This window comes from Helicoverpa zea, chromosome 2 (assembly GCF_022581195.2).
Source record: "Helicoverpa zea isolate HzStark_Cry1AcR chromosome 2, ilHelZeax1.1, whole genome shotgun sequence".
Classification (NCBI taxonomy): Eukaryota; Metazoa; Arthropoda; class Insecta; order Lepidoptera; family Noctuidae; genus Helicoverpa; species Helicoverpa zea.
Genome location: NC_061453.1, coordinates 4,836,830 through 4,850,253, shown reverse-complemented (window position 1 = coordinate 4,850,253; position 13,424 = coordinate 4,836,830). Strand labels below are relative to the sequence as shown.

The following is a 13,424-nucleotide window of genomic DNA, read 5'->3' as shown; positions in this document are numbered from 1 at the left end:
TCTTTATAATATTAGTATAGAAAATCAGGGAATAGAAGTGGAACACTCAACACTATACATTTTTAGGGTTCCGTACCTAATGGGTAAAACGCTCCTCCGTCAGTCTGTATCTCATGAACCGTGACAGTTAGTTGAAATTTTCAGTTGCCGCTATAACAACAAATACTAAAAACTGGAAGAAAATAAATATTTTGAGGGTATCCCATACAACGTGATTTTTTGCTCATTTTCTAAATAATTGTACGGAACCCTTCGCGCACGATTCCGACTCGCACTTGACCGGTTTTTAAATCAATCTGTATAACTTGTGGTTCATCAGACAATTTTGACTTTTGATACAAAGTAAAAATATTTTATTGAATATTATCGATTTTAGCTGATCTATAGGTAGCGCTTTTTTATTCACATCTATCCCAAATACGAAAATAGATCTCAGTGGCGTGCACTTGGAGAGGCCTATGTCCAGCAGTGGACTGCGATAGGCTGATGATGATGATGATGATCCCAAATACGGGGTAGTCGCCCGATCCATATAAATACCCCCCCTAAAAACTCATCGCATTTTGACTTTTCATGTACCTAATCACCAAAGTCGTGCGACACGGTCAACTTCGTGGTAGCCTGATTCTTTCGTACTATTCATTTGCTAAACTTGAATGAGTAAAATCGTATCATATCTAATTATATTTTTTGGGAAATAAAGGCATAAAATTAAACCATTTAATTTAGATTACATAGGCATTTATTGATGTTATAGCCTACGCCTCCGCCTGAGCCTGGAGCTTCTTGATATAGGAAGCCTTCTTCTGCTTGATCCTGTTCTTCCTCTCGGCCAGGGTCAGCTTGCGCTTGTTCCAGCGCTTCTGCTTGCCAGGGTCCTTCTTGGCTTCCTTCTTCTTGTGAGATGGGTCGGCGCGGATCAATTCATGTGCTTTCTTGTAAGTGGCTTCAATCTGCAGAAAAAAATGAAGGTTATTACTTCACCCAAAAATAAAAAAAGAAGTTTTTACAATTTCAGTGTTCAGTTACTGTAGGTACAACTGTAGGAATATTTTAGCTCTTATAATCATTTAAGATTTTAAGTGATGTATAAAACATTACATTAATTTTGTCCAACTTCGACACTGCCCTTGTGTAATAGCAAGAACAGTAATTTGTTTGGACGTTTAAATTCACTGTTCACTAGACATTTTAAATGTAGTTGAGATACTTACAGCATCAGCAGTAACACCAAGTTTGATGTATTTGCCGAACTGTCTCTTGAAGGAGTCTTCATCATCAGCCTCAAGACTGCGCATGTATTCAGCCACGTGTAGACCGAAGATGTGTGCTCTGTCAAAGAAATAAGCAGTTTTGAAAATCTAAGTGGTTTATTTTATTGACTAACTCCTGCATGATTTTGAGATATTTAAAGTGTTTTAAGGACCGGTTTCAAAGAGTTCAGATTGAACTTTCCATCACAACCAAAGAATCCTTTCATTTTTATGTAGCTCCAATAACGCTGTCTAAATAACAGATAATCTATGATTTAGAGGATGAATGGAGCTAATTGTTTGTAATGTGTTCATTATATGATGAAGAATGAAAGTCTGCTAACCTGTGTACTTCAGCATTGAATTTCTTTGCTTCAGCGTCATAACCAGGGAATCTCTTGATGGAATGAGGGACATTTAGGCCACCATCAACTGCTCCCTTCATGGCGCCAAAGACACGAGCTCCAGTGGTGGTACGTGCCAGACCAACATCAAGGTAACATCTAGAAAACATCAGTATTTATAAGTGAATTACAAAACACAATAAGTTCATTGGGTGAAAATACAGAAAAGTCAGCCAATTACGATACAACATTCTTTTTTGAGCATTGTACATGCTTTCAGTCCGCCCGTAATAACTTCATCATTAGTAACAATATGTAATCTTTTAATTTGTCACCTAAAGATTTACTGATTTGAATAGCAACAACAAGACTAACATTATACAGACATTTACTGTAACAGAATGTTATATTCAAGAGAGATTTACATAATAATTGTACGTAATCAAAAAGTTATTCACCTGAAAGCGCCTGGGCCATTGTCTACGGGTTCTACGTTGTATTCGTCACCAGTGACTTCAGTGGCGCCACTGTAAAGGGAGTCAAGGCCGAGCCTCTGGAGCAGTCTTCTTGCAAGCAGCAGCCCGGTACAGTAGGCAGCAGCATAGTTTGTCAAACCAACCTAAAAATTAACTATTACTAATTTATATTCATAATTTTAGAAGATTCACATGTTTGTATGGCTTATTTTAAATCAGTGTTGAACATATAACAACAGGGTTGTGTGAGTTTGTACGGCTCTTCAGACCGCCCGTTCAAAATCATCATGTTAAGAGTGAAAGTTCAATGACAAAGGAATTCTCTTGTTATTATAAATAAACAATTGACTAACCTTGACGCCGTAGCGTGGCAGTTCGTGGGAGTAGGCAGCGCACACAATGTGGTCACCCTCAATGCGGGAGTATGCCACCTGGCAGGTCACATCCTTGTTGGACAGACGGACGATCAGGCGGTACTTGGGTGTGTTGTACTTGTTCTTGTCCTGTTACAAACATTACTAAAATTAGAACATTGGCAAACAAAGCTAACCTATAAGCAAACTAGAAAGCAACAACTTACTTGTACAACAAGGCGTTTACGGGCATAGTAGTCGGTTTTTCCCTCACGACGCCTCTTGAACTTAACTTGGTACCTCTTGAAGTATTGCTTGTTCTTCACAACTTTCACGAAACCCTAGAACACAGTTACGATTCCATCAACTTCTTGTTACAGACAGCAACACATTGTTTACATGTAAAAAGGATATCAGAGACACTTTCTAAGCATTAGTGCTGCAGTCTAAACCAAAACCAATATTGTAATACACATAAAACATGGCACTACATATCAATCTTAGTTCTTCTGCAGCATCAGATGACGCGCATGTGTCGGTGTTTCATCATTTAAGGTTATGTATTGAGTAGAAATTCGTATTTTAAACTGTTTAAACATAACTTAAATAGATTGCAGTCATTACATAAGTTATTTGATAACCGTATTCACTAACATCTTATTGTTTTGTAATTTTAAGTCCATCTAACAAGTAGCGTAAACTCATTTCTGACATGGCTCGAACATATCGAAGAATATTATCACAATCACAGTCAGAAATTACATTATTGTCTATTTAAACACACAAGATTAAACCGCACTAAATACTATTGAAAGTATTTTAACAACATAGCTCACCATTTTAATTTATCCCTAAAATCTATTTAGGAATCGGGCGTCCGAGAAAGGACACCACCGGAAAAAGAAACTTTTTTAAAAGATGACACTTGACATTTTATCGAATGTTGCCAGGCAAAGCAAATGTACCAATGTGCTATTTATTTTGAGCATAGACAACAATATCTAAAAATGCATAAAAAATTGCCCCCTTTTTCAAGTGAAGCTACCAAGCAATAATTTTGGCGTTTTGCCCACGCCCAGTTAGCGAAAAAGTAGAGAAGAATAGAATTTAGGCGACAACAAACACAACACACACACAACAACACAGTGAATGGTCTGGTCCCCTGGTCAATATTGTTTTGTTGCTGCTATTATCCTGCTACTTACTACCCGTGACGACTGTTAATGATGTTCGAAAGACTGCTGGGACCTAGTGACAATTTAATGTCTCTTCCGACAGAAGGAGGAACTCGTCATCGTCACCCATCTTTGAACCGACCACACCAAGCGTTGCTTGACCTTATGATCGATGGACTCATGTGACTTTTGTTAAACTGCAATACTACCACCTTTTAGTCAAGAGGTTCCGATTTCCTATTCCCACAATAAAACAGCAAAATTATAAACGATGCGTAGCTTGAATTCTTATTAAGGTACAAGTTAGACATAGCTACGCATTAATTTACAATGGCAAAACTACGTTCGGATCTAAATGTGGTAACACTTTATTATAATCTGTCAAAATTAAATTCTTCGTTATGGCTTCCTCCTATTCATATCCTGAATTATTTTTGGCGGGTTTTATATTTACCTTGCCATTTTTATACGAAAAAAGTAATGTATTTCGATATTATTTGAAATTTTTTCTCTACTATGCTTTTGTCTTGATAACATGCACGGTGCTGTTGCCCGTAGTGTTAATATATCCACGCGACGTAACAAACCTAATGTAAGATATCGATTTATTTATGTCGTGTTCGCGAATACATATTCCTTTTCAGGGTTGTGAAAATATACGATAATAATGTTATTTTTGCAGAGTTGCTTCCAGATTTTGCCGCTATGCCTCGTACATAGTTGGTATAGAATGGGAATTGCGGGGGATGGAACATTGGAATTCTGAGCAATGCTACATTGTGATATCTAATCACCAAAGTTCCTTAGATATATTAGGTAAAATCTTGCTAATATTTTATTATATTATTTGCTTCAATTTTCCGCAGTAGTAAAAATATTTTTTTTGTCAGGCATGTTTGAAATGTGGCCTCAAATGAAGCGCTGTACTGTGGTGGCTAAGAGACCTTTAATGTTTACTGGTGCTTTTGGATTTGGAGCTTGGCTCTCTGGCCTTGTATTTATTGATCGGTTGAGAACTGAGAGAGCTCGCCAACTCATGAAAGATGCCACTGCTAGAGTCATCAAAGAAAAGGTATGTACTCCTCCTTTAGTCCACTGTTCCATTATTTTAAAATGTATACAATCCTTTTCTATTTATTGTCTTTTCAGACAAAGCTTTGGATATTCCCAGAGGGAGCAAGATTTAACAAAGGCAGTATACAGAATTTTAAGAAAGGTGCATTTTACTTAGCTATTGATGCTCAGATACCCATAATGCCAGTTGTCTTTAGCCAATACTACTTCCTAGACAGTGACACCAAGACATTTGAACCAGGTATGATTAATGTGGTTATTCAAATTAAGCAACAAAATCTTTCTTCGTTCAAAAATTTTAGTTGATATTTTTTTTCTTCTTTTTATTACAGGAAAGGTTATCATAACAACTTTACCTCCCATACCCACAAGTGGAATGACCCGTAATGATGTTGAAACATTATCAGAAATGGCCCGTCAACAAATGATTGAGGTTTTTCATGAGAGCTCCAAAGATCTAGTCATGCAAAAGAAAATTGCAATATAATCATAGTTGTAAACCCCTTGCATTCCATTGGTGTAAAGAAAACTTAAAAGTATTCCCTAGAATCTCATCCTTGATAATTAAGTGCTATTTAAAGTATTTTTTAAAACCATAATTACCATTTGTTTATTAAAAACCAATTAAATCGAATGTTAGGTATTTGGAACTTTCATATACTAAACCATAAAATGTAGACTATTGTGGTGGTATCTGAAGACAAGTGCCAATCATTCTCTTTGATCTATTCCAAGAAGCCATAATTCCAATTGTATAAAAAATTATACTTTGTTTTATAAACTATTTATCTAGTCATGTTTTTGCTTTGTTGTTTAGTCAATTGTATTTGTTGAATGTAGTTATAAGAAGGATTATTTCCTATTCCTAGTCATAATTTTAAGTTATACCCATCATTTAGTTGACTGATATTATACCAAAATGTTTGATCTTCCTTTTTGCCCTTTTAGAATGTTATTCTAAAATATTTATAATGTAAGTTACTCAACATTTTATTACTATTGCATAGGTAGTATGTAAGCTAGTCAGTGAACAACCAAATTATAAATTAATTTGTAAAATTTGTAATTTATCTGCCAGTGATACAAAAAATTATTAGGATTACGTACACGCCTTATTATTTTCTTAGTATTTAACGCATCTGCAAAGATGTTAGCTACACACGCAAATCTGAAACTCATAATACTTATTTGTGCTGTATTTGGCACATGTACTTTAACTAAACTTTTCAGAGGAAAATAGGCTAGCTAAGCTTCGGCTTATGATTAAAGTCTAGGCACGCCGCTTTTATGATGCGTGTATCAAATGTGATAAAAATACTAATTTTATCCAAGTAATATCGACTTTGATTAATTAGGCAGGTACTGGCAGCAACAATTTTACACCCTCACTTCGCGATCCTACCACCTTGCCTGAACATAATTCAATTTGCGGTATTTAAAATATAGCTTGTTACAACTTTAGATAATATTAGATAAATATTTATTTGGCTAAGCCAATGAATCTGTAATGCAATATATTTTATTGTTTGGGCTGTGTTTGTAAAGATATACAATAAGTTTTGCAAGGTGAGGTTGTGAGCTAGATTTTCACATAGATTCACCTAGCAAGAATATAAATAACTTCAAAGCAATTAATCACTCAGTGTAAAAGCCGAACGGCATGATATGTAGGTACTTTGAGGTTTTAGTAAACAAGTAAGTCCCTGTAAATATAAAAGCTGCAAATGTATTGCCTTTTGTGTGTCTAATGAGATAGCAGTACATTCGTATTTGACAGGTACAATTTCATGAGATCGTAAACAGTATCACAGTTGTATTTTTTCAGAATACACTTAGTAATGATACTGCAGCCATCTCCATAACACATGAAGTACCTACTCCATACCCACATTATCATCTTTTATGACCCTAAAGTGTAAACAATCTGGACACATGAAATTATATAAATTAGAAGATTTTAAAGGTAAACAGTTTTCTTTTACATTAAGTTACTGTCTTGATATTGTTTATTTTTTAAGACAAAAAGGTATTGTATAATATCTCATAACCATATATAAATAACGTGATTTTTACAGCTTAACTAAGGTAAATAAAAGATTTGAAGTACATACATAAAATATCAGAAAAATAATGTTTTTAGCATTACACATGATCAAATAGTATATTATTTAACCCAGAAAAAAAAAACGAAATAAATAATTGCACAACATCAACAGAATTTTTACTACTATATTTCCACCACTATACTTGCCACATTTTAGTTAAATGTTTAACAGTATATTATACTTTTCCCAAAAAGTCGGCTAAAAGCTGTTGTTTGATAAAACCAACTAAATAACAGCAGGATAATAAAACGGTAAATATGTATAAATCAAACTAAAAATTACAGACACATTATCACATAAAAAGTATTAACTTTAGGTTCTATAGCCTTGAGTTGACAAGAAGGAAGGGAAACCATTTGTTGATTTACAATTATATACATCTTATAATACATATTTAGAAATGACAAATCAATATTAATCGCTAGTAATTTCTTTCCTAATAAATACTCCAGAAACATGTATGAATCTACATTCTATGCTTGTTTCTACTCATCATTCCAATCCTCACCCCAGGCTTCATTCTCCTCTATACTTTCATCTGGGACAAAATTCAGTTTGCTGCTCAAATTTTGACTATCACTATTTTGAGCAATATTAACTATAGTAGGCTTTTCTATAACAGGAGTCATGTCAGCAAAGAAATCAAATTCATCTGAACTCTTTTTGGAAAAATCATACTTTTGATTTTTTATATCTAACTCGGAAATGTCTAAGATATTCTTTTTAGCTTCAATAGCAGCTTTTTGTAAAAGCGTCGTTCTGGATTCAGAAATTACTTTCATACTTGAGTTTGAAGCTGAAGTACTATTTTCCTCTATGCTTTTCATGCGAACAAAATGTTTAGGTATAACATCTTCATCTAAAATTGCAGGTGCAACTTTTGTGGTTAATTGACGATTATTTTCCCAATCGCTCCAGTCATCTTCACTCTCTTCTTTGTTTGTGTGTAGCTCTGTAACGATAATGTCATCATCCAAGGATTCTCCACCAACTGGCGATGGTCTTTCATTTAAAGTTATTGACTTATCAAAAGAAATCAATTCATTTCTATCGTCAGTTTCATATATTTCTTCAGAACACGGCAAATCTCGTAAAGACTTTGTTGTCACATAGACATTATCAGTTGCTTGGCTAGTTGCTGACAACAAAGACTTTGGTTTTGAGTTGGGTCTGCCATCTGAGAAAAATTTCGATCTCTTTCCTCCTATAACAGTGTCAGCTCCTAATATTGGTACCAATTCACTTAAACATATGAGAGTTGCAGAGACCAAACTATCATCTACATCCTTTATGCCCAACAACAACTGCAAGGAGAAAAAAAAACATTTAATATAGTTACAAGGAGAAATACTGTTCATACTATTTAATTTCTGTTCAAGATTACCTCAGGAAGAATGTGTTGAGAGAGCTCTTCATGGGAAAATACATGAACAAATTTTGAAAAATGTCTCAAGAGCAGCATCCTTATCTGACTGTCTCTGACACCAAACAACTGCATTAGTCTTGGTTTAATGTGCTCTTTGAAAACACTAAGGCTGAAGAATCCAGACGCTTCACCATTGGGTATGCGATCTGGAATAAAAATAAACCTATAATAATGTTTTTTTTTAAGACTATAAGATACACAAAGAATGTGTAAGAGTAATTACCATTTTTTGGTTTCAGTATGAAAGGTATGACATCTTTTCTGGCTGTTTGATCTAACATTGTCAGCCTAGATAACAACAGGCCCCCAAGTTGCTTTGCTACTGTTTCCTCATCATAACATTTTAAATTCTCTAAAATATTTGAGAAAAACTGGCACTTTTCCTCTTCTGATTTCAAGGGAAGGAAGTTGAGAAACTTGTAAATTGAAATAAATTCATGATTAAAAAAATTATGTATAAGTAATTCAGAGAGGTTGGGCCTTTTAGCTGGATTCTGATGTTGTAAATAATCTCTGCAGTATTTCTTAAACTCCTTCAAATGTGGTACTTCATCTGAAATAAGAGAATTCAATTTGAACAGAGAATTAAAATAGCGATTTTGTTAAAGATATAAAATAACACTACCATACCATCTTTGCAATCTTTGAAAACATCGTCCACTAATACTGCAAATGCATACTGGTCAACTTTTGTGGTAATCTCATAGGAATCTTCATTTGGATCAACTGCCTTATCATATCTAGAATTATGAAAATATTTTTTAATTAATAAATTGATGTTTAAATATATAAATTCCTGACATAACTTCTTAAACTAGTCAGGTAAAATTGTAGAATTACATAATTTTGAACAGTACCTGTGAATCCTGGCATGCCTCAAGTAAGCAGCTGTCACATCTACAAAAGGGCACAGGTATTGCAATCCTCCCAGCTTCCACTGGCCATCTCCCGTCACATATATTGCAGACACACTTACATTGTTGTGGGACATACCAGCCTACAAATGTAAAAAGTATTTCATATAATATAATATTGAAGCAATTCAAGGGGTAAATTGTCCTATATATCACATTTTATTATTACTTAATCGTTGTGTTTAATTTCTCACAAGATAGGTAGCCCATTGAGCAGATTATGATGTTGTTGTATGACATAAATATCTTATTATGAATAATTCACAATTACAAAACAATACAAATACATAATGTGTTACTATCTAATGAGGTTACACAAACCTGTTCTTGAAGAAACACTAATGCTCTCAAGATATTGTTGAGTCCTATACATATCTGAAGAGGTGTCAGGGACTGCAGAATGTGTGATAGTGGCTGCACATACTCTGTTGCTAAGTGCAGAGTCGAACGCTGTTGCCAGGCAGATATGTACCGCACAATGCACGGATGACGATACTTCAGAAGATTCTACAATGTAATTAAAACATTAATGACCAAAGCCATAAAAATTTAGCAAATGCAATAAATTGGTAACGTACATTTGAAAACTTTTCCAGGGGTGTCGATATCGACCAAAGTGGACCAACCGCAGCTTCTCCTTTAAACACAGACACAGATCCATCGCCTTTCAGGCTGAAATACCTGCAACTATCGTTAATTGTGGCCTGATAATGGCACCAAAAATCGGTTATCTCTATTGCTTTCTCTTCAATTTCTAAGCCACTTAACTGTGAACTATCGTTACCCATCATTTAGGATTTTAAATGTATATCATGATGGATTTATATCAGTCTAATTTAGAAATATTATTGAGGTTTAATTTTAAAACTTCAATAAATTACAGAAAAACAACAAAATGTCCAACGTGACATTTCGAAAGTGACACTTACAACCATCGAGCTTAGAATTTATATGTCAATGCTTAAAACACAGATATGAACGAAAGTACGAATCTAACTTAAAGTCACAGGTTATGGCTGATTTACATTGAGTCAGTAACTGACGTCAGTCCACGGACAAGTCAGTGCTGACCCGGCACTGCCATCGTGTAAATTGATTGTGTCAGTACTGTACTGACTTCAAATCAATTTACACGATGGCAGTGCCGGGTCAGCACTGACTTGTCCGTGGACTGACGTCAGTTACTGACTCAATGTAAATCAGCCATTATATTTTCATGTATGCCTTTCATACCGGGTTTACACTCTCGCCTCGCGCCTTGCCTCGTACCTCGTCTAACAGCTCGCGATGTAGCGAGTGTCTGTTTACACTCTCGTGCGTTCGGTTTGCGTTGAGCCAGCAACGCTCGCATCCCTTTGACTCGTGCCCAAAAACCGCCTCCGAGGCGAGCGCCGCGAGTGGCGAGGCGAGCCGCGAGGAAGCGTTTACACTCTCGCCTCGCGGCTCGCCTCGCCACTCGCGCGAGCGTGTAAGCCGGCTATCACGGTTCAACCAAATTGAAACAATCCAAACTCGAAATCGAGACCCAAGAATAAAAGCAGTCCCACCGATGGGTCCCTCTTCGCAATCACTAGACCAATGAGACAGAATTTTCGATTAGCTACTAGACTCGACTATTTTGTACAGTTTTCCATCACAAATAGTATACATATCTACGCTGTGGTTTTACTGTCAATTTCGGTATTATTAATTGTCAAAAGTCAAACCAGACATCGTCAATTTGTCAGTCAGATGTTTTTTAGATTCTAGTTCCAGAAAAATGGCTTCGAGTTTAATCAAAAGGGCTATATTTTCCAATCCAGTGTCCGTAAGAAAGACCTTTGGAATTATCTGCAATGCTACTCGTAACCGTAAGTCTAGTGAAAATACACGCCGCTTGTTTATAGTACTTACCATGTTGTGATTGTTACGTCATTTCGTTTTAGATTGGAACTACCAATATATGCCTGGCCCTTATCCTAAGACCCCAGAAGCGCGAGAAGCCGCGGCAAAGAAATATGGAATGACTATTGAAGAGTACCAGCCATATCCAGAGCATATGGGATACGGCGATTACCCAAAATTGCCTGACATTGGTGAGGATTCTAGAGACCCACACTACCCTTACGACCAGCCGGAATTGAAGAGGAACTTCAATGAACCTGTAAGTTTTCAGTCTTCAGTGATTTAAGTCACAAGATTCTGGTAATACCAATTGTATTATTTATTTTCAGATTAATGCTTGTATGGAAATATACGGTGGTGATCGTTATGACCCTGCTATGAAACGAAGGTTCTCCCTGCTGCATCAATGGATTTGGTTTTTGGGTACAATTGGTGGAGCTTTTGCTTTGTACACGTACCTTGAAGATTTTAAAGTTGGGAGACCTGTGACAGCAAAGCAATTCCCATCTGCTGGACCCCACTATGAATTTAGTATTCCCAAGTAGATGAATTTAAAAAGGTCATGCTGTACAATTTAGATGCATTATTTAATAGCTTCAATAAAATAATTATGTTTTAAACAAATTGTTTCATTTTATCTAATTTTTATAAATTTTTAAATTGTGGATTATTTTGTCAGTAGTCTAGTGGTAATTTGCTTATACCTTAGTAGTTAGTTTTAATAAAATTTTAACATAGTACATTTATTTGGGTTGGAAGGATGAGAGCTGCTTATGACTGGAATTGTTGGTGTTAATTGGGGGAGACCTACATTCAGCACTGGACAGTAATTGGTGGATATGATGATGATAGTACAACATTTGCATATAAAACCAATCAATAAAACTTGCAATAAAAATAATTCTATGATGTATGAATATTGGTAGTTGGACATGTAAGTCTTTCATTAATGCAATCATGAAAAGATTACATCAAGAACTCTAAAGGTTAATAAATAAATGAAACACTAACAGAATTGTTTAAAATTTCACTTATATATACTAGTAAAATATTCATCTTCTAAATCATAGAGATCAGCTGCAATATCATCACGAAGGGACATCAGTTTTTGATCACATTCTTGTTGCTTAGTGCGGAACAGCTTAGAGTTTTGTGTGATGGCTTCATTCACTGATGGGAAATCATTCAGGATTAAATACTGTTTAATATCTGATACTAGCTTCATTAGGGATTCACCAGCTCGTACTAAAACATAAAGAAAACAATTATACATTACAAAATTATTGTTAGGACAAAGTATTCTCAGATTTTACACAAAGAAATCAGTGTGGCAATAACACACTTATATCTATGCAAAGAAGAATTGAGACCAAAATGATTTTCTTAGCAGTAGCATTTCATAGCAAACAATAAACAAACTAATATGCAAAATTACAGGGTTCTACATATATTTGCAGTAGTCATGGGTGGTGTAAAATAATAATATATAGATTGACAATGAAGAATTGAGTATTGAGTATACAATCAAGTGATTTTAGAGAAGCAAAAACTAAAATACATAACTTGAGTGTCAGCTTTTCTCAATTTTGGTATTGGTATTTGTGGTGTTTCTTGATTTTGATCATAAAACATTTTGCAAAATATCTCAGGTTTTTATATTGATTTTTGTACCAAACAACAGTGGGATCCTAAATGTACGAGACCAATAAACCAACAAAGGATTTCACATAGCATCTCAAATTATTATTAGAAAAGTCACACATCATCGTCATCATTACACTTACCAATGTTAGCAGCCCGTACTTGCATTTCAAAAGTGTCCTGTTCAATCTGAGTCATCCTATTTAGTTGTGTTTCATTTTCCAGTTTAGCAAGTTTTATTATTTCTGCAAATAAAACAGAAGGAGGCATTTTACTAACAGTCTAGCTTGTTGTTGATTTTTCCACAAAATTATTTACTACAGCTACTTCTAACTTGACATCGTAACAAGTTCGCGAGACTTAGAAGTAATCGATTCTCGCTGCAATAAATACAGAGTTGGACACATTGTCATGCATAGGTAAGCAAATTAAAAATAAGAAAAACAATTTGGCTTATATGAAATTTTATGTTTTAAAAAAGATGCCATACCTTCAAAGTTTTCTAACATACTCTTCACATCTTCTTTTAATCGAGTTGTATATGATTTTAATAAGGCTTCCTTATTTTGAGGTAAGTTTCTCTGCATTTTGTATCTTTTTGTTATAAACCAAACAACACGCAAGCAAAACAACTCTATAATTTATTTGACAATTCCACTGAACGAATGATAGAAAATTCAATCTGACATCACATTCAGTGTTTACATGATAAAAAAATAGATACTATGTTACCAAGCTAAAAAGTACAAAAAAAGTTCCTATTTTGAAACACTCAAGCA

At 34.9% G+C, this 13,424-nt stretch overlaps 5 protein-coding genes across 6 annotated transcripts; 2 read left to right on the top strand and 3 right to left on the bottom strand.

The window, feature by feature from the left end:
- Positions 1–724: 724 nt before the first annotated feature.
- Positions 725–3,418, bottom strand: LOC124641717 (60S ribosomal protein L5). The gene is made up of 7 exons (XM_047179884.1): positions 3,263–3,418; positions 2,654–2,767; positions 2,427–2,576; positions 2,056–2,216; positions 1,598–1,756; positions 1,215–1,332; positions 725–953 (listed from the first exon to the last, which is right to left on the bottom strand). The coding sequence occupies exons 1-7, from the start codon at positions 3,263–3,265 to the stop codon at positions 759–761; spliced, it is 900 nt and encodes a 299-aa protein (XP_047035840.1). The 5' UTR covers positions 3,266–3,418; the 3' UTR covers positions 725–758.
- A 516-nt stretch (positions 3,419–3,934) lies between these two features.
- LOC124639197 (1-acyl-sn-glycerol-3-phosphate acyltransferase alpha) lies at positions 3,935–6,884 on the top strand. 2 transcript variants are annotated; one of them, XM_047176454.1, is made up of 5 exons: positions 3,935–4,193; positions 4,284–4,417; positions 4,492–4,673; positions 4,751–4,916; positions 5,008–6,884. In XM_047176454.1, the coding sequence occupies exons 1-5, from the start codon at positions 4,003–4,005 to the stop codon at positions 5,160–5,162; spliced, it is 828 nt and encodes a 275-aa protein (XP_047032410.1). In that variant the 5' UTR covers positions 3,935–4,002; the 3' UTR covers positions 5,163–6,884. The 2 variants fall into 2 exon arrangements, with proteins under 2 accessions (XP_047032410.1, XP_047032419.1); XM_047176463.1 differs by having other exon boundaries at positions 3,968–4,078.
- LOC124639186 (protein-associating with the carboxyl-terminal domain of ezrin) lies at positions 6,139–10,041 on the bottom strand. Its single transcript, XM_047176442.1, has 7 exons — positions 9,699–10,041; positions 9,442–9,627; positions 9,064–9,203; positions 8,837–8,946; positions 8,430–8,759; positions 8,165–8,352; positions 6,139–8,084 (listed from the first exon to the last, which is right to left on the bottom strand). The coding sequence occupies exons 1-7, from the start codon at positions 9,909–9,911 to the stop codon at positions 7,266–7,268; spliced, it is 1,986 nt and encodes a 661-aa protein (XP_047032398.1). The 5' UTR covers positions 9,912–10,041; the 3' UTR covers positions 6,139–7,265.
- Positions 10,042–10,807: 766 nt separating this feature from the next.
- LOC124642712 (NADH dehydrogenase [ubiquinone] 1 beta subcomplex subunit 8, mitochondrial) lies at positions 10,808–11,624 on the top strand. The gene is made up of 3 exons (XM_047181318.1): positions 10,808–10,970; positions 11,046–11,263; positions 11,334–11,624. The coding sequence occupies exons 1-3, from the start codon at positions 10,880–10,882 to the stop codon at positions 11,547–11,549; spliced, it is 525 nt and encodes a 174-aa protein (XP_047037274.1). The 5' UTR covers positions 10,808–10,879; the 3' UTR covers positions 11,550–11,624.
- Positions 11,625–12,019: 395 nt separating this feature from the next.
- Positions 12,020–13,331, bottom strand: LOC124642721 (mediator of RNA polymerase II transcription subunit 22). The gene is made up of 3 exons (XM_047181329.1): positions 13,136–13,331; positions 12,789–12,890; positions 12,020–12,249 (listed from the first exon to the last, which is right to left on the bottom strand). Exons 1-3 carry the CDS (start codon positions 13,230–13,232, stop codon positions 12,032–12,034), a joined length of 417 nt encoding a protein of 138 aa, XP_047037285.1. The 5' UTR covers positions 13,233–13,331; the 3' UTR covers positions 12,020–12,031.
- Positions 13,332–13,424: the final 93 nt, after the last annotated feature.